The sequence below is a fragment of the Hyla sarda genome, chromosome 8 (assembly GCF_029499605.1).
Source record: "Hyla sarda isolate aHylSar1 chromosome 8, aHylSar1.hap1, whole genome shotgun sequence".
Lineage (NCBI taxonomy): Eukaryota > Metazoa > Chordata > Amphibia > Anura > Hylidae > Hyla > Hyla sarda.
In genome coordinates, this window is record NC_079196.1 from 11,836,464 (window position 1) to 11,857,390 (window position 20,927).

The 20,927-nt window shown below is 49.1% G+C and overlaps 1 protein-coding gene across 7 annotated transcripts in view; it reads left to right on the plus strand.

Annotated features, from left to right (window-relative positions):
* KALRN (kalirin RhoGEF kinase) overlaps positions 1-20,927 on the plus strand; it is a 353,691-nt gene that overhangs the window by 69,344 nt on the left and 263,420 nt on the right. Inside the window, exon 1 of one of the 7 annotated variants that reach the window (XM_056535721.1) lies at positions 8,140-8,321. The exons of the other annotated variants lie outside the window; for them this stretch is intronic. Coding sequence (XP_056391696.1) covers positions 8,294-8,321 — 28 coding nt within the window. The 5' untranslated portion in view covers positions 8,140-8,293. Of the gene's footprint in view, positions 1-8,139; positions 8,322-20,927 lie in introns of those variants that run through there. 7 annotated transcript variants of the gene reach the window in all.

Consider the following 20,927-nt stretch of genomic DNA (forward strand, 5'->3'; position numbering starts at 1 on the left):
TGTACTGATCCTGAGTTATATCCTGTATTATACTCCAGAGCTGTACTCACTATTCTGCTGGTGAGGTCACTGTGTACATACATTACATTACTTATCCTGTACTGATCCTGAGTTATATCCTGTATTATACTCCAGAGCTGTACTCACTATTCTGCTGGTGAGATCACTGTGTACATACATTACATTACTTATACTGTACTGATCCTGAGTTATATCCTGTATTATACTCCAGAGCTGTACTCACTATTCTGCTGGTGAGGTCACTGTGTACATACATTACATTACTTATCCTGTACTGATACTGAGTTATACCCTGTATTATACCCCAGAGCTGTACTCACTATTCTGCTGGTGGGGTCACTGTGTACATACATTACATTACTGATCCGGTACTGATCCTGAGTTATATCCTGTATTATACCTCAGAGCTGTATTCACTATTCTGCTGGTGAGATCACTGTGTACATACATTACATTACTTATCCTGTACTGATCCTGAGTTATATCCTGTATTATACCCCAGAGCTGTACTCACTATTCTGCTGGTGGGGTCACTGTGTACATACATTACATTACTTATCCTGTACTGATCCTGTGTTATATCCTGTATTAAACTCCAGAGCTGCACTCACTATTCTGCTGGTGAGGTCACTGTGTACATACATTACATTACTTATCCTGTACTGATCCTGAGTTATATCCTGTAGCTGCGCTCACTATTCTGCTGGTGGGGTCACTTGCAGCAGATGATCATTCTCTCTGTGATCAGCGGATGATTGGGGTCATACTTCTCTTATTAGTCAGGTGCAGATGCCGTCGGTTTTACGAGGGTTTAATGATTTCCCTCGTTCTGAGTAACGGTTCTAATCTTCTGCTGAATATAAAATCTCTGTAATAAATTGCGCGGTAACGCCGGATCCTCGACAGCGAGCCCCGCCCCCACCTGTGATCACTTTAATTACAATAGAGATAATCACAGACATTTCAGGACCTTCTTTATTTTATCTGTTCTCCAAAAAGGCCAATAACCAATATGGCCGATGTTATGCTCTACGCAGAGATTGTCACCCAGCTTTCTCAGACTTCTGAATGGTAGATCTGTGATGCGGATGTGTAACCGTTTTCCTGGCATTTCCTTTGCTGGCTGCGCTGGTTCTTTCGGCACAGGAGCGGGGCGAGTTATCCGTGGAGATGACTCTGTGCAGCCGCCCCTCCAATTAACCCTATTATAGGCAAAGTGCTGTTTTCATGAGCGAATTCAATTTTACATATTACAGTCATTAAGGCTTAAAATTAACGAGTGAGAACGTGAAAAATACCGGGAGATACCGTCTGGTGGAGAAAGGTGCAGAATGGGGTGACCCGGTGGGAACGAGACGTTCTGTGCAATGGTCTCCAATGGCCAACGGCTGTCCAGTCATGCTGGGATTTGTGATTTTGCATTATCATCAATATCTGATCAGTGGGATGCTGGAATTTGGTACTCCCACTAATCAGCTGCTTGTCAGAGCCAACATACACAACAAATGGATCAGTGATGTCACCTTACAGTCAGTGATGTCACCTTACAGTCAGTGATGTCACCAGTCAGTGATGTCACCATACAGTCAGTGATGTCACCTTACAGTCAGTGATGTCACCAGTCAGTGATGTCACCATACAGTCAGTGATGTCACCTTACAGTCAGTGATGTCACCTTACAGTCAGTGATGTCACCTTACAGTCAGTGATGTCACCAGTCAGTGATGTCACCTTACAGTCAGTGATGTCACCATATAGTCAGTGATGTCACCTTACAGTCAGTGATGTCACCTTACAGTCAGTGATGTCACCATACAGCCAGTGATGTCACCTTACAGTCAGTGATGTCACCATACAGTCAGTGATGTCACCTTACAGTCAGTGATGTCACCAGTCAGTGATGTCACCATACAGTCAGTGATGTCACCTTACAGTCAGTGATGTCACCATACAGTCAGTGATGTCACCTTACAGCCAGTGATGTCACCTTACAGTCAGTGATGTCACCATACAGTCAGTGATGTCACCTTACAGTCAGTGATGTCACCTTACAGCCGGTGATGTCACCATACAGTCAGTGATGTCACCTTTTTCAGTTTGTGCAGTCACCACACAGTCAGTGATGTCACCATACAGTCAGTGATGTCACCTTGTCAGTGCTGTCACCAGTCAGTGCTGTCACCATACAGTCAGTGATGTCACCTTGTCAGTGCTGTCACCAGTCAGTGATGTCACCATACAGTCAGTGATGTCACCTTGTCAGTGCTGTCACCAGTCAGTGATGTCACCATACAGTCAGTGATGTCACCTTGTCAGTGATGTCACCATACAGTCAGTGATGTCACCATACAGTCAGTGATGTCACCTTGTCAGTTTGTGCTGTCACCATACAGTCAGTGATGTCACCAGTCAGTCAGTCAGTGATGTCACCATACAGTCAGTGATGTCACCAGTCAGTGATGTCACCATACAGTCAGTGATGTCACCTTGTCAGTTTGTGCAGTCACTTTTTTCAGTTTGTGCAGTCACCATAGTCACCATACTGTCAGTGATGTCACCAGTCAGTGATGTCACCATACAGTCAGTGATGTCACCTTGTCAGTGATGTCACCATACAGTCAGTGATGTCACCATACAGTCAGTGATGTCAGTTTGTGCTGTCACCTTACAGTCAGTGATGTCACCATACAGTCAGTGATGTCACCTTGTCAGTTTGTGCAGTCACCATACAGTCAGTGATGTCACCTTACAGTCAGTGATGTCACCATACAGTCAGTGATGTCACCTTGTCAGTTTGTGCAGTCACCATACAGTCAGTGGTCACTTTTTTCAGTTTGTGCAGTCACCATACTGTCAGTGATGTCATCTTGTCAGTTTGTGCTGTCACCATACAGTCAGTGATGTCACCTTGTCTGTTTGTGATGTCACCATACAGTCAGTGATGTCACCATACAGTCAGTGATGTCACCAGTCAGTGATGTCACCATACAGTCAGTGATGTCACCTTACAGTCATTGATGTCACCATACAGTCAGTGATGTCACCTTGTCTGTTTGTGATGTCATCTTGTCTGTTTGTGCTGTCACCATACAGTCAATGATGTCACCAGTCAGTGATGTCACCATACAGTCAGTGATGTCACCTTGTCAGTTTGTGCAGTCACTTTTTTCAGTTTGTGCAGTCACCATAGTCACCATACTGTCAGTGATGTCACCAGTCAGTGATGTCACCTTGTCAGTGATGTCACCATACAGTCAGTGATGTCAGTTTGTGCTGTCACCTTACAGTCAGTGATGTCACCATACAGTCAGTGATGTCACCATACAGTCAGTGATGTCACCTTGTCAGTTTGTGCAGTCACCATACAGTCAGTGATGTCACCTTACAGTCAGTGATGTCACCATACAGTCAGTGATGTCACCTTGTCAGTTTGTGCAGTCACCATACAGTCAGTGATGTCACCTTGTCTGTTTGTGATGTCACCATACAGTCAGTGATGTCACCAGCCAGTGATGTCACCAAACAGTCAGTGATGTCATCTTGTCAGTTTGTGCTGTCACCATACAGTCAGTGATGTCACCATTCAGTCAGTGATGTCAGTTTGTGCTGTCACCTTACAGTCAGTGATGTCACCTTACAGTCAGTGATGTCACCATACAGTCAGTGATGTCACCTTACAGTCAGTGATGTCACCTTACAGTCAGTGATGTCACCATACAGTCAGTGATGTCACCTTGTCAGTTTGTGCAGTCACCATACAGTCAGTGGTCACTTTTTTCAGTTTGTGCAGTCACCATACAGTCAGTGATGTCATCTTGTCAGTTTGTGCAGTCACCATACTGTCAGTGATGTCATCTTGTCAGTTTGTGCTGTCACCATACAGTCAGTGATGTCATCTTGTCAGTTTGTGCTGTCACCATACAGTCAGTGATGTCACCAGTCAGTGATGTCATCTTGTCAGTTTGTGCTGTCACCATACAGTCAGTGATGTCACCAGTCAGTGATGTCACCATACAGTCAGTGATGTCACCAGTCAGTGATGTCACCATACAGTCAGTGATGTCACCAGTCAGTGATGTCACCATACAGTCAGTGATGTCACCTTGTCAGTTTGTGCAGTCACTTTTTTCAGTTTGTGCAGTCACCATACAGTCAGTGATGTCACCTTGTCTGTTTGTGATGTCATCTTGTCAGTTTGTGCAGCCACCATACAGTCAGTGATGTCATCTTGTCTGTTTGTGATGTCACTGCTAAGTCACTGATTTTAGTTGTTGGATTGTGATGTATCCAGTCATTTATATCACGGGTCAGTTTGTGATGTCACTAGTCAGTCAGTGATGTCACCAGTCAGTGATGTCACCATACAGTCAGTGATGTCACCTTGTCAGTTTGTGCAATCACCATAGAGTCAGTGATGTCACCAGTCAGTGATGTCACCATACAGTCAGTGATGTCACCTTGTCAGTTTGTGCAGTCACCATACAGTCAGTGATGTCATCTTGTCTGTTTGTGATGTCACTGCTAAGTCAGTGATTTTAGTTGTTGGATTGTGATGTATCCAGTCATTTATATCACGGGTCAGTTTGTGATGTCACTAATCAGTCAGTGATTTCCGTTGTCAGTTTGTGATGTCACCAGCCCGCCAGTGATGTCACCGCTTAGTCAGTGATTTCAGTTGTTACTTTTTTGTTGGTTCTGGTAATGTATCCAGTCAATCACTGATGTCACCAGTCATTGATTTCACTTACCATCGTGTTTTGTCAGTGATGTCACCAGCCAGTCAGGTTAAATCAATGACTGGTGACATCACTGACTGACTGGGGACATCACTTACTAATGACATCACTGACTGACTGACTAGAGACATCACTGACTGACTGGTGACATCACTGAATGGTGACATCACTGACTGGTGACATCACTGACTGGTGACATCACTGACTGACTGACTAGAGACATCACTGACTGACTGACTAGAGACATCACTGCCTGGTGACATCACTGAATGGCTAGAGACATCACTGACTGGTGACATCACTGACTAATGACATCACTGACTGACTGGGGACATCACTGACTGACTGACTAGAGACATCACTGACTGAATGGTGACATCACTGACTAGTGACATCACTGACTGGTGACATCACTGACTGACTGGGGACATCACTTACTAATGACATCACTGACTGACTGACTAGAGACCTCACTGACTGACTGGTGACATCACTGACTGACTGGTGACATCACTGACTGGTGACATCACTGACTGGTGACATCACTGACTGACTGGTGACATCACTGACTGACTGGTGACATCACTGACTGACTGGTGACATCACTGACTGGTGACAACACTGACTGGTGACAACACTGACTGACTGGTGACATCACTGACTGGTGACATCACTGACTGGTGACATCACTGACTGACTGGTGACAACACTGACTGGTGACAACACTGACTGACTGGTGACATCACTGACTGGTGACATCACTGACTGGTGACATCACTGACTGACTGGTGACAACACTGACTGGTGACATCACTGACTGGTGACATCACTGACTGACTAGAGACATCACTGACTGATGACATCACTGACTGACTGACTAGAGACATCACTGACTGACTGGTGACATCACTGACTGGTGACATCACTGACTGGTGACATCACTGACTGACTGGTGACAACACTGACTGGTGACATCACTGACTGACTAGAGACATCACTGACTGACTGACTGGTGACATCACTGACTGGTGACATCACTGACTGACTGGTGACATCAAAGATTACAGTTCAGTAAGTTTGTGTTAGTATTGGCCAATGTCGGTGATGTGTCCAGTTAGTTTGTGATGTCACCAGTCAGTCTGTGATGTCACCAGTTAGTTTGTGATGTCACCAGTCAGTCTGTGATGTCACCAGTCAGTTTGTGATGTCACCAGTCAGTCTGTGATGTCACCAGTTAGTTTGTGATGTCACCAGTCAGTCTGTGATGTCACCAGTCAGTCTGTGATGTCACCAGTCAGTCTGTGATGTCACCAGTTAGTTTGTGATGTCACCAGTCAGTCTGTGATGTCACCAGTCAGTTTGTGATGTCACCAGTCAGTCTGTGATGTCACCAGTCAGTTTGTGATGTCACCAGTCAGTCTGTGATGTCACCAGTTAGTTTGTGATGTCACCAGTCAGTTTGTGATGTCACCAGTCAGTCTGTGATGTCACCAGTTAGTCTGTGATGTCACCAGTCAGTCTGTGATGTCACCAGTTAGTCTGTGATGTCACCAGTCAGTCTGTGATGTCACCAGTGAGTCTGTGATGTCACCAGTTAGTCTGTGATGTCACCAGTCAGTCTGTGATGTCACCAGTCAGTTTGTGATGTCACCAGTCAGTCTGTGATGTCACCAGTCAGTCTGTGATGTCACCAGTTAGTCTGTGATGTCACCAGTCAGTCTGTGATGTCACCAGTTAGTCTGTGATGTCACCAGTTAGTTTGTGATGTCACCAGTGAGTCTGTGATGTCACCAGTTAGTTTGTGATGTCACCAGTGAGTCTGTGATGTCACCAGTTAGTTTGTGATGTCACCAGTGAGTCTGTGAGGTCACAGAGCGTTACTTCCACCTTATGATGAAACTTTCTCTCTTTAAGTAATTACATTGTGATCATCCCGAGCACCAGGTCTGTGATAATAACCTCTGCTGATAGGGGGCGCCACAGCCTGCCCTGAGATGTCTGTGACCACTGTGTGAGTTATATAGGCATAGTATAGGGCGGTGTGATGCGGTTATTTGTACCCTGTATGGCCGTATACCATGTGGTTGGGTACACAGAATACAGGGTGCTGCACAGTGTCCTGACAGTCCGCACCATGACCGCTCCGTGCAGCATTACTCATTGTACAATTATCCGCCATATTGGAGGAGACGTCATTCTCGTTCTTGGTCGTCCTGATGTTTTGACACTTTACAGCAGTGTTTTCCAAACAGGTTGCCTCCAGCTGTTGCAAAACTATAACTCCCAGCATGCCTGGACAGCTTAAGGTATGTGGGCAGTACTACTAAATCAGTGTTTCCCAACCAGGGTGCCTCCAGCTGTTGCAAAACTACAATTCCCAGCATGCCCGGACAGCCAACGGCTGTCCGGGCATGCTGGGAGTTGTAGTTTTGAAACAGCTGGAGGCACCCTGGTTGGGAAACACTACACTAAATATAAAGAAACATATAGCAAAGATCTATAGGAGGGTCTATGGTACTGGATTCCCAACCAGGGGGCCTCCAGCTGTTGCAAAACTACAACTCCCAGCATGCCCGGACAGCTTAAGGTATGTGGGCAGTACTAAATCAGTGTTTTCCAGCCAGGGTGCCTCCAGCTGTTGCAAAACTACAATTCCAAGCATGCCCGGACAGCCAACGGCTGTCCGGGCATGCTGGGAGTTGTAGTTTTGCAACAGCTGGAGGCACCCTGGTTGGGAAACACTGTACTAAATATAAAGAAACATATAGCAAAGATCTATAGGAGGGTCTATGGCAGTGGATTCCCAACCAGGGTGCCTCCAGCTGTTGCAAAACTACAACTCCCAGCATGCCCGGACAGCTTAAGGTATGTGGGCAGTACTACTAAATCAGTGTTTCCCAACCAGGGTGCCTCCAGCTGTTGCATAACTACAATTCCCAGCATGCCTGGACAGCCAATGGCTGTCCGGGCATGCTGGGAGTTGTAGTTTTGAAACAGCTGGAGGCACTCTGGTTGGGAAACACTGTACTAAATATAAAGAAACATATAGCAAAGATCTATAGGAGGGTCTATGGCAGTGGATTCCCAACCAGGGTGCCTCCAGCTGTTGCAAAACTAAAACTCCCAGCATGCCCGGACAGCTTATGGTATGTGGGCAGTACTACTAAATCAGTGTTTCCCAACCAGGAGACCTCCATCTGTTGCAAAACTACAACTCCCAGCATGCCCCTAGAGCCTTCGGCTGTCCGGGAATGCTGTGAGTTGTAGTTTTGCAACAGCTGGAGGCACCCCGGTTGGAAAACACTTCTTTGTGTCTTTGGGCGCAGAGCGTTCATTCACGTGGGGTCTCGCTGGGTGCACAGGCTCTAGAGATGTTCCCATTGGCGTGCCGGTTATTAGTGCACCTGGCTGGGGGTATCTGTGTGGGCCCGGCCGCTCGCTCAGAATAGGCAGTCTGTTCTGCATCACACACAATCCGGAGGCTCCGCAGCTGTGCGCTGAAGCTCGTGGCCTGCAGAGCTGGGATCCCGGCGGAGATGATGGGGATGTGGAGTCAGGCGAAAGGTTAGTTTGGGGTTCCGGCAGGTGCCGTGGTGCGGCGGCTGATCATTAACCGTTTCTGTGCTGTGTCGGCTCCAGTCCGTGATGGGGGGGTCTGTAGAGCGTATGTAGGGGCTGCCACCTCCGCTGTCCGCTGATCGTGCCGATGGCTCTTTCCATCTCTGGGGATGTGTTTTGATCCTGAGTAAACGCTGTGGCCTCCAGAGCTGACACTTCTTCCCTGCGGGGATTCACAGAAGCCCAATCCAACAGCGCAGACCCTACTGTACCATCCAGCGCAGGTTATGGAGGGACCACAAATAAGCGAAGCCCCTTTAAGAGGATAATTTCTAAGAGCAGGCTGCCAGAACATGAAAAACAGCCCCCATTACTGGTCCTTTCATGTGCGGTAAGCTGCGAGGGTTGCCGTGGAAACACCGGAGAAATGAGAAAATGACAAAGATTGAACAAAACGGAGAATGAAAAGAAAACATCGAAGAGGGCGAGAGACGGCAACACCCCGGCCCCGAGAGCGTCTCAGTGATACCCCGGCCCCGAGAGCGTCTCAGTGATACTCCGGCCCCGAGAGCGTCTCAGTGACACCCCGGCCCCGAGAGCGTCTCAGTGACACCCCGGCCCCGAGAGCGTCTCAGTGATACCCCGGCCCCGAGAGCGTCTCAGTGATACCCCGGCCCCGAGAGCGTCTCAGTGATACTCCGGCCCCGAGAGCGTCTCAGTGACACCCCAGCCCCGAGAGCGTCTCAGTGACACCCCGGCCCCGAGAGCGTCTCAGTGATACCCCGGCCCCGAGAGCGGCTCAGTGACACCCCGGCCCCGAGAGCGTCTCAGTGACACCCCGGCCCCGAGAGCGTCTCAGTGATACCCCGGCCCCGAGAGCGTCTCAGTGATAACCCGGCCCCGAGAGCGTCTCAGTGATAACCCGGCCCCGAGAGCGTCTCAGTGACACCCCGGCCCCGAGAGCGTCTCAGTGACAACCCGGCCCCGAGAGCGTCTCAGTGATACCCCGGCCCAGAGAGCGGCTCAGTGACACCCCGGCCCCGAGAGCGTCTCAGTGACACCCCGGCCCCGAGAGCGTCTCAGTGACACCCCGGCCCCGAGAGCGTCTCAGTGATACCCCGGCCCCGAGAGCGTCTCAGTGATACCCCGGCCCCGAGAGCGTCTCAGTGATACCCCGGCCCCGAGAGCGTCTCAGTGATACTCCGGCCCCGAGAGCGTCTCAGTGACACCCCGGCCCCGAGAGCGTCTCAGTGACACCCCGGCCCCGAGAGCGTCTCAGTGATACCCCGGCCCCGAGAGCGTCTCAGTGATACCCCGGCCCCGAGAGCGTCTCAGTGATACTCCGGCCCCGAGAGCGTCTCAGTGACACCCCAGCCCCGAGAGCGTCTCAGTGACACCCCGGCCCCGAGAGCGTCTCAGTGATACCCCGGCCCCGAGAGCGGCTCAGTGACACCCCGGCCCCGAGAGCGTCTCAGTGACACCCCGGCCCCGAGAGCGTCTCAGTGATACCCCGGCCCCGAGAGCGTCTCAGTGATAACCCGGCCCCGAGAGCGTCTCAGTGATAACCCGGCCCCGAGAGCGTCTCAGTGACACCCCGGCCCCGAGAGCGTCTCAGTGACAACCCGGCCCCGAGAGCGTCTCAGTGATACCCCGGCCCAGAGAGCGGCTCAGTGACACCCCGGCCCCGAGAGCGTCTCAGTGACACCCCGGCCCCGAGAGCGTCTCAGTGACACCCCGGCCCCGAGAGCGTCTCAGTGATACCCCGGCCCCGAGAGCGTCTCAGTGATACCCCGGCCCCGAGAGTGTCTCAGTGATACCCCGGCCCCGAGAGTGTCTCATTGATACCCCGGCCCCGAGAGAGTCTCAGGGACACCCCGGCCCTCAGAGCGTCTCAGTGACACCCCGGCCCTCAGAGCGGCTCAGTGACACCCCGGCCCTCAGAGCGGCTCAGTGACACCCCCGCCCTGAGAGTGGCTCAGTGATACCCCGAGAGCGTCTCAGTGACACTCCGGCCCCAAGAGCGTCTCAGGGACACTCCGGCCCCAAGAGCATCTTAGTGACATCCCGGCCCCAAGAGCGGCTCAGTGACACCCCGGCCCCGAGAGCGGCTCAGTGACACTACCGGCCCCGAGAGCGGCTCAGTGACATCCCAGTCTCTTAAGTGGCTTAGTAATACTTGTGAGTTGCTTAGTGACACCCTGGCCCCAAGAGCGTCTCAGTTACACCCAGGCCCCGAGAGCGGCTTAGTTACACCCCGGCCCCGAGAGCGGCTCAGTTACACCCCAGCCCCGAGAGCGGCTCAGTGACATCCCAACCCCTAGAGACATCCTGGTCTCTTAACTGGCTTAGTAACACCCCAACTTTGGATGTTACTTAGTGACACCCGTGCCCCTAAAGGGGCTCAGTGACACCCAGGCCCCGAGAGAGGCTCAGTGACACCCCGGCCCATGAAAGTGGCTCAGTGACACTCCGGCTCCAAGAGAGGCTCAGTGACACCCTGGCCCCCGTGAGTGGCTCAGTGACACCCCGGCCCCGAGAGCCTCTCAGTGACACCCTGGCCCCCGTGAGTGGCTGAGTGACACCCCGGCCCCCGAGAGTGGCTCAGTGACACCCCGGCCCCCGAGAGTGGCTCAGTGACACCCTGGCCCCCGAGAGTGGCTCAGTGACACCCTGGCCCCCAAGAGCGGCTCAATGACACCCCGGCCCCGAGAGAGGCTCAGTGACACGCGGCCCGAGAGCGGCTCTGTGACACCCCGGCCCCGAGAGAGGCTCAGTGACACCCCGACACGAGAGCGGCTCAGTGACATCCCTGTCTCTTAGGATCTGACGAAGGGAGGGCTCCTCTCGAAACGCGTATTCCTGTCTTTTATTATTTTTTATCAATAAATTGCCCTGCTGAGGACTGTTTAAACTATCTTTGGCATCCGCCTCATCCATCTATAAGAGTCTGCAGTGCCGTACTCCAAGGGTTTTTTTCTTTGCTTCTACTTATCCCTCCAGGACGACTGCTGTCTGTTCCTGTAACCCATTGACTTAGCAGCCACTCGCACCGTTGGTACCCCGATATTATCAGGGGTTACATGCGCATTTATATTCATTTTAAGATGAGCGGCCATCTATAAGCTCCATGGGGTTGCCCCCCACTCATCTACCGCTTGTTAAGGGTAATACACGAGGCGCCATCCATCAGTCCTTTTTCTTTCTATCTTCACAAATCGGTCTCATAAGTGGCTTAGTAACACCCCAACTTTGTGAGTTGCTTAGTGACACCCTGGCCCCGAGAGTGACTCAGTGACACCCCGACCTTGTGAGCGGCTAAGTGACACCCCGACCTTGTGAGTGGCTCAGTGACATCCCGACCTTGTGAGCTTCTAAGTGACACCCCGACCTTGTGAACTTCTAAGTGACACCCCGACCTTGAGAGTGACTCAGTGACCCCCCCGACCTTATGAGCGGCTCAGTGACCCCCCGACCTTGTGAGCGGCTCAGTGACACCCCGACCTTGTGAGTGACTCAGTGACACCCCGACCTTGTGAGCGGCTCAGTGACCCCCCGACCTTGTGAGCGGCTCAGTGCCCCCCCCGACCTTGAGAGTGACTCAGTGACCCCCCCGACCTTATGAGCGGCTCAGTGACCCCCCGACCTTGTGAGCGGCTCAGTGACACCCCGACCTTGTGAGGGACTCAGTGACACCCCGACCTTGTGAGCGGCTCAGTGACCCCCCGACCTTGTGAGCGGCTCAGTGACCCCCCGACCTTGTGAGCGGCTCAGTGACCCCCCGACCTTGTGAGCGGTTCAGTGACCCCCCGACCTTGTGAGCGGTTCAGTGACCCCCCGACCTTGTGAGCGGTTCAGTGACACCCCGACCTTGTGAGCGGCTCAGTGACCCCCCGACCTTGTGAGCGGTTCAGTGACCCCCCAACCTTGTGAGCGGTTCAGTGACCCCCCGACCTTGTGAGCGGTTCAGTGACCCCCCAACCTTGTGAGCGGTTCAGTGACCCCCCGACCTTGTGAGCGGTTCAGTGACCCCCCGACCTTGTGAGCGGCTCAGTGACCCCCCGACCTTGTGAGCGGTTCAGTGACCCCCCAACCTTGTGAGCGGTTCAGTGACCCCCCGACCTTGTGAGCGGTTCAGTGACCCCCCGACCTTGTGAGCGGTTCAGTGACCCCCCGACCTTGTGAGCGGCTCAGTGACCCCCCGACCTTGTGAGCGGCTCAGTGACCCCCCGACCTTGTGAGTGGTTCAGTGACACCCCGACCTTGTGAGCGGTTCAGTGACACCCCGACCTTGTGAGCGGCTCAGTGACCCCCCGACCTTGTGAGCGGTTCAGTGACACCCCGACCTTGTGAGCGGCTCAGTGACCCCCCGACCTTGTGAGTGGTTCAGTGACACCCCGACCTTGTGAGCGGTTCAGTGACACCCCGACCTTGTGAGCGGCTCAGTGACCCCCCGACCTTGTGAGCGGTTCAGTGACCCCCCGACCTTGTGAGCGGCTCAGTGCCCCCCCGACCTTGTGAGAGGCTCAGTGACCCCCGATCTTGTGAACGGCTCAGTGACCCCCCGACCTTGTGAGCGGTTCAGTGACCCCCTGGTCTCTGAAGTGGCTCTATAACACCCCGACCTTGTGAGCGGTTCAGTGACCCCCCGACCTTGTGAGTGGCTCAGTGACCCCCTGACCTTGTGAGCGGCTCAGTGACCCCCTGGTCTCTGAAGTGGCTCTATAACACCCCGGCCTTGTTAGTGGCTCGATAACACCCCGGCCCTGAGAGTGGCTCGGTGGCACCCTGTACGTGATAGCGGCTCCCAGTGACACTGCTGCCTCATGAGCAGCTCAATGTCTTTCACCCCCCTCCCCCATGGGGCGACATTTTAGTTGGGGGTAAAATTACATAGGTTCTTACAAAATGCTGGAAAAATGTTGCGTGTGAATACACCCAAGGAGCTGAGTGTTAGCTCTCTGTAGTGCAGCAGTGCTGTAAAGTGAGTCACATCGGGCCTCACTCTCCAGTCACATCCAGAGCTGTCTTCACAAATTTGTTGTCGGCCATCTTTTGACAGTGACAATAATACGGTCCTATTCACATACAATTTCTTTTAGGCACCAGAAAACATTCTTCTCCTTAGGACTCCATTCAGTGTCCTTTTGAACATTGGTCTACAGAGACCAAGACTGTCAGGACATGATGGGAGTTGTAGTAGTTTGTCACAGCTGAAGAGATTTATCAAAACTTGTGCAGAGGAAACGTTGCTGAGCTGCCCATATCAACCAATCAGATCGCTGCTTTCATTTTTATAAAAGGCCTCTGAAAAGTGAAAGCAGCGATCTGATTGGTTGCTATGGGCAACTCGGCAACGTTTCCTCTGCACAGGTTTTGATGAATCTCCCTCATAGTCTGGTAATCATTGGTCTACAGAGACCAAGGCCGTCAGGACTTGATGGGAGTTGTAGTTTGCCACCGCTGGAGAACCACAGGTTGGAGAACAATGGTCTTATAGCAGTGGTCTCCAAACTGTTGATCTCCAGCTGTTGCAAGACTACAACCCCCAACATGCTCGGTAAGGACACAGTGGGAGTTGGAGCTTTGCATTAGATTTAGAACCACAGGTTGGGAAACACTGCTCTATAAAGACCACAGGTGTCAGGACATGATAGGAGTTGTAGTTTTGGATGAAGAGCCACAAGCTGGAGAACATTGCTTTATAGAGACTACAGGTGTCAGAACATGATAGGAGTCGTAGTTTTGGATGAAGAGCCACAAGCTGGAGAACATTGCTTTATAGATACCACAATGTCAGGACATGATAGGAGTTGTAGTTTTGGATGAAGAGCCACAAGCTGAAGAACATTGCTTTATAGAGACTACAGGTGGCAGAACATGATAGGAGTTGTAGTTTTGGATGAAGAGCCACAAGCTGGAGAGCATTGCTTTATAGAGACTACAGGTGTCAGAACATGATAGGAGTCGTAGTTTTGGATGAAGAGCCACAAGCTGAAGAACATTGCTTTATAGAGACTACAGGTGGCAGAACATGATAGGAGTTGTAGTTTTGGATGAAGAGCCACAAGCTGGAGAGCATTGCTTTATAGAGACTACAATGTTAGGACATGATAGGAGTTGTAGTTTTGGATGAAGAGCCGCAAGCTGGAGAACATTGCTTTATAGAGACTACAATGTCAGGACATGATAGGAGTTGTAGTTTTGGATGAAGAGCCGCAAGCTGGAGAACATTGCTTTATAGAGACTACAATGTCAGGACATGATAGGAGTTGTAGTTTTGGATGATGAGCCACAGCTGGAGAACATTGCTTTATAGAGACTACATGTGTCAGGACATGATAGGAGTTGTAGTTTTGGATGAAGAGTCTATAGCAGTAATCTCCAAGCTGTTGCAAAACTACAACGCCCAGCATGCCCGAACAGCCTTTGGCTGTTCGGGCATGCTGGGAGTTGTAGTTTTACAGCATCTTGAGGTCTATACTTTAGAGACCACGACTTTTAGGGCATGTTGGGAGTTGTAGTTATGCCACAGGTTGGAAAACACTGCAGTACATGGTGATGAGGCCCCATGTACATATGAGTGGTGGGCCAGAACTCTCTGGGCATGCTGGGAGTTGTAGTTATAGTCACACCTTATCTTGTTACAATGAAACATTCACTTGCCACAAAGTAACAATTCATTGACGAATAATCAGTGACATCCTTCCTCCTCGTCCGTTCACTACCCGTACTGGGTTTTAGCGCCATTTCTCGCTCTGATCCGTGAGCGTTCGCCGCGCTCCTAAGAATCCTAATCACGGCAAAATTATGCAAAGCCCCCGACAAAGTCGCCCCGCTCATAGATGAAGACGCATTCGGATTATTTTTTTGTAATGAATCTTTTGTATGCGGAACTGTGATGGGATTTTCTGCGGTTGCCGCCGCCGCGTCCTGCGCTCCCGGTTTTATGTGTCTAATAATCCGCCCTTTTTCTGACCGCCACGGGGGCAAAAAGAAAAAATAGAAAGAGCCGTGGGGTGAATTTATCCGGTCTCCGTGTCATAATGCTGTAAGAAAGGCTTATAAAAGAAAAGGTCGGATTACTCCGATACATGCGCGCCATTTTTGTAATCACAAAGAGCAAAATTAATTCATCTGCGCGGCTCTGGTGTGAACTCTTCGTTTTTTATGCTAGGTGGCGCTGTTGAGCATTCAGCCAATGGACTTGGTTGACCTTGTCACCCAGGTTGTAGTCGAGTATTATAATGGTTAATGTGTTCTCCAAACTGTGGCCCTCCAGCTGTTGCAAAACTACAACTCCCAGCATGCCCGGACAGCCATTTTCATGCTTTTATTCTCGGTTATTAGCTTTTCCATCAGGATGCATGATAACGATGCAGTCATGTAAGGGAGTGGTTCCCAAACTTTTTTGGTTCATGACTCCCTTAGTATCCTGACTGACACCATATAGCACTGGTATAGTATAATGGGGGTAGTAGTAGTATGACTGACACATATAGCACTGGTATAGTATAATGGGAGGAGTAGTAGTATGACTGACACATATAGCATTGGTATAGTATAATGGGGGTAGTAGTAGTATGACACATATAGCACTGGTATAGTATAATGGGAGTAGTAGTAGTATGACTGACACCATATAGCATTGGTATAGTATAATGGGGGTAGTAGTAGTATGACTGACACATATAGCACTGGTATAGTATAATGGGGGTAGTAGTACCATGACTGACACATATAGCACTGGTATAGTATAATGGGGGTAGTAGTAGCATGACTGACACATATAGCACTGGTATAGTATAATGGGGGTAGTAGTAGCATGACTGACACATATAGCACTGGTATAGTATAATGGGGGTAGTAGTAGTATGACTGACACATATAGCACTGGTATAGTATAATGGGGGTAGTAGTACTATGAATGACACATATAGCACTGGTATAGTATAATGGGGGTAGTAGTAGTATGACTGACACATATAGCACTGGTATAGTATAATGGGGGTAGTAGTAGTATGACTGACACATATAGCACTGGTATAGTATAATGGGGGTAGTAGTACTATGAATGACACATATAGCACTGGTATAGTATAATGGGGGTAGTAGTAGTATGACTGACACATATAGCACTGGTATAGTATAATGGGGGTAGTAGTAGTATGACTGACACATATAGCACTGGTATAGTATAATGGGGGTAGTAGTACTATGAATGACACATATAGCACTGGTATAGTATAATGGGGGTAGTAGTAGTATGACTGACACATATAGCACTGGTATAGTATAATGGGGGAAGTAGTAGTATGACTGACACATATAGCACTGGTATAGTATAATGGGGGTAGTAGTACTATGACTGAAACATATAGCACTGGTATAGTATAATGGGGGTGGTAGTAGTAGTATGACTGACACATATAGCACTGGTATAGTATAATGGGGGTAGTAGTACTATGACTGAAACATATAGCACTGGTATAGTATAATGGGGGTAGTAGTAGTATGACTGACACATATAGCACTGGTATAGTATAATGGGGGTAGTAGTATGACACATATAGCACTGGTATAGTATAATGGGGGTAGTAGTATGACACATAGCACTGATATAGTATAATGGGGGTGGTAGTATGACACATATAGCACTGGTATAGTATAATGGGGGTAGTAGTAGTATGACTGACACATATAGCACTGGTATAGTATAATGGGGGTAGTAGTAGTATGACACATATAGCACTGGTATTGTATAATGGGGGTAGTAGTAGTATGACTGACACATATAGCACTGATATAGTATAATGGGGGTAGTAGTAGCATGACTGACACATATAACACTGGTATAGTATAATGGGGGTAGTAGTAGTATGACTGACACATATAGCACTGGTATAGTATAATGGGGGTAGTAGTAGTATGACTGACATATATAGCACTGGTATAGTATAATGGGGGTAGTAGTAGTATGACTGACACATATAGCACTGGTATATTATAATGGGGGTAGTAGTATGACACATATAGCACTGGTATAGTATAATGGGGGTAGTAGTATGACACATATAGCACTGGTATAGTATAATGGGGGTAGTAGTAGTATGACTGACACATATAGCACTGGTATATTATAATGGGGGTAGTAGTATGACACATATAGCACTGGTATAGTATAATGGGGGTAGTAGTATGACACATATAGCACTGGTATAGTATAATGGGGGTAGTAGTATGACACATATAGCACTGGTATAGTATAATGGGGGTAGTAGTAGTATGACTGACACATATAGCACTGGTATAGTATAATGGGGGTAGTAGTAGTATGACTGACACATATAGCACTGGTATAGTATAATGGGGGTAGTAGTATGACACATATAGCACTGGTATAGTATAATGGGGGTAGTAGTATGACACATATAGCACTGGTATAGTATAATGGGGGTAGTAGTATGACACATATAGCACTGGTATAGTATAATGGGGGTAGTAGTATGACACATATAGCACTGGTATAGTATAATGGGGGTAGTAGTAGTATTATGACACACATATCACCCAAGGCGCTACGGCATACGGTTTTGGAAGCACTGATGTTCACACAGTTTTGGATGAGAACATTTTGAGAAGTTTTTGGCAAAAAAATAATAAAATCCGCCTGTAAACTCCACATGGACACGAGTCGTATTTTTAAATCAAAGTGGATTTTGTGCAGATTCATTGACGTCCATAGAAGACAGAAAAGCGTTTGTATTGATACAGATATTAAAACCTACATCAGGAAGAAAGGTCTGAGTGAGAGGCGGATTATTGTGTCACATGGATGTGTCCCAGTGAAGGGTTAATGGGGGCCGCATGGTTTCCACCTCAGAGGGACCTGGAGACCTTTTCATTCATGTCCTATCCCTGCACTGAACCGGAGACGTGATACATAACCAGCGCCAGGGCGCATTAAATATTTACACCGCCATCTGCTTTCATGTGGCTGTGATGGCTCCGGTGTGAATGAAGCTGCCGCTGCTCCATGTTCCGGAAGCGGGGAATTATATAATATTACGGGATGGTTACATTATACTACAGATACTGTGACAGGGGGATGTTGGGGTACTACAACTCCCAGCATACTATGACATCTGCAGTCTGTCCTTCAGTTTTAAAACTACAACTCCCACCATTCTGTGACATCTGCAGTCTCTCCAACTGTTGCAAAACTACAACTCCCACTGTGGCGTTTGCAGGCTCTCTGACTGTTTCTGAACTACAACTCCCAGCATGATGTGACATCTGCAGACTCTCCTTCTGTTTCAAAACTACAACTCCCACCATGGTGGGACACCTGCAGTCTCTCCTTCTGTTTTAGAACTACGACTCCCAGCATGCTGGGACATCTGCAGGCTCTGCTTCTGTATTAAAACTACAACTCCCCTCATGCTGGGACATCTGCAGGCTCTCCTGTTTTAAAACTACAACTCCCACCATTCTGTGACATCTGCAGGCTCTCCACCTGTTGCAAAACTACAACCCCCACAATACTGTGACATCTGCAGTCTTTCCTGTTTCAAAACTACAACTCCCACCATTCTGTGACATCTACAGTCTCTCCTTCTGTATTAAAACTACAACTCCCACCATTCTGTGACATCTGCAGTCTCTCCTTATGTTTTAAAACTACAACTCCCACCATGCTGTGACATCTGCAGTCTCTCCAACTGTTGCAAAACTACAACTCCCACTGTGACGTTTGCAGGCTCTCTGACTGTTTCTGAACTACAACTCCCAGCATGATGTGACATCTGCAGACTCTCCTTCTGTTTCAAAACTACAACTCCCACCATGGTGGGACACCTGCAGTCTCTCCTTCTGTTTTAGAACTACAACTCCCAGCATGCTGGGACATCTGCAGGCTCTGCTTCTGTATTAAAACTACAACTCCCCTCATGCTGGGACATCTGCAGGCTCTCCTGTTTTAAAACTACAACTCCCACCATTCTGTGACATCTGCAGGCTCTCCACCTGTTGCAAAACTACAACTCCCACAATACTGTGACATCTGCAGTCTTTCCTGTTTCAAAACTACAACTCCCACCATTCTGTGACATCTACAGTCTCTCCTTCTGTATTAAAACTACAACTCCCACCATTCTGTGACATCTGCAGTCTCTCCTTATGTTTTAAAACTACAACTCCCACCATTCTGTGACATCTGCAGGCTCTCCAACTGTTGCAAAACTACAACTCCCACCATTCTGTGACATCTGCAGTCTCTCCAACTGTTGCAAAACTACAACTCCCACTGTGACGTTTGCAGGCTCTCTGTCTATTTCAGAACTACAACTCCCAGCATGATGTGACATTTGCAGACTCTCCTTCTGTTTCAAAACTACAACTCCCACCATGCTGGGGCATCTGTAGGCTCTCTACCTGTTGCAAAACTACAACTCCCATCGTGCTGTGACATCTGCAGTCTCTCTTGGCCTGCTCTCCTGTTTTAAAACTACAACTCCCACCATTCTGTGACATCTGCAGTCTCTCCAACTGTTGCAAAACTACAACTCCCACTGTGACGTTTGCAGGCTCTCTGACTATTTCAGAACTACAACTCCCAGCATGATGTGACATCTGAAGGCTCTCTACCTGTTACAAAATGACAACTCCCACCATGCTGTGACCTCTGCAGTCTCTCTTTCTGTTTAAAAAACTACAACTCCCAGCATGCTGGGACATCTGCAGGCTCTCTGGGTGTTGCAAAACTACAACTCCCACCATGCCCTGACCCTTTCAGCTGTCGGAACATGATGGGAGTTCTAGTTATTCCATAGCTGGAGAGTCTCCATTGTAACAATTCAGCAACACAAATCTGCTCTGTTTGTTACAATGTATCGGTGCGGGTGACATGTATCAGTCCCGAATCCAAGCTGTTCCTAGTTCTTAGCAGTGATTCCCAACCAGTGTGCCTCCAGCTGTTGCAAAACTACAACTCCCAGAATGCCCGGACAGCCAACGGCTGTCCGGGCATGCTGGGAGTTGTAGTTTTGCAGCAGCTGGAGACACACTGACTTGACTGATACATTGTAACAATTCCGCTGGGCACATAGGGTTCTGGCGGCTTTCGTTCCTCCGTGTTTGGCGCTTGATGTGAACATCGCAGCCAGAACGTGAATTTTCCCTTTTTTTTCCTGAACGTTCAGAACGTTGTCCCTCCCTCCGGAGAAACCGCGGGGATCCTACGAATCGTCGCCTCGTACACGCACCGCGCCAAGCTATTTTTACCATCAGCAGCTGGAAAGGTTTCAGATATTAAAGGAGCAGCGACTCCCGGGGGGCCGCGGCGCTCGCTGGACATCCGCCTGAAAGGAATAACTCTGTACTGCAATACCAAACACGGCCTGCGGACAGGAGTGGCGCTGTTTCTGGAAAAAAAAAAAAGAAGAAGAATTTCTCGTCCTCCATTAAAGACTATGGGAGTAGAGTTGAGAGCATTGAGGGGGTTATAGTTTTAGGTCCTTTGCGTGTTGGTGTGAATGACCCCCACCAATTATTCGACAGTTTTGGTCATGAAATGGTTAAGCCTCGAAATGTTGCCGCAATGTCTCTGCTCTGTAT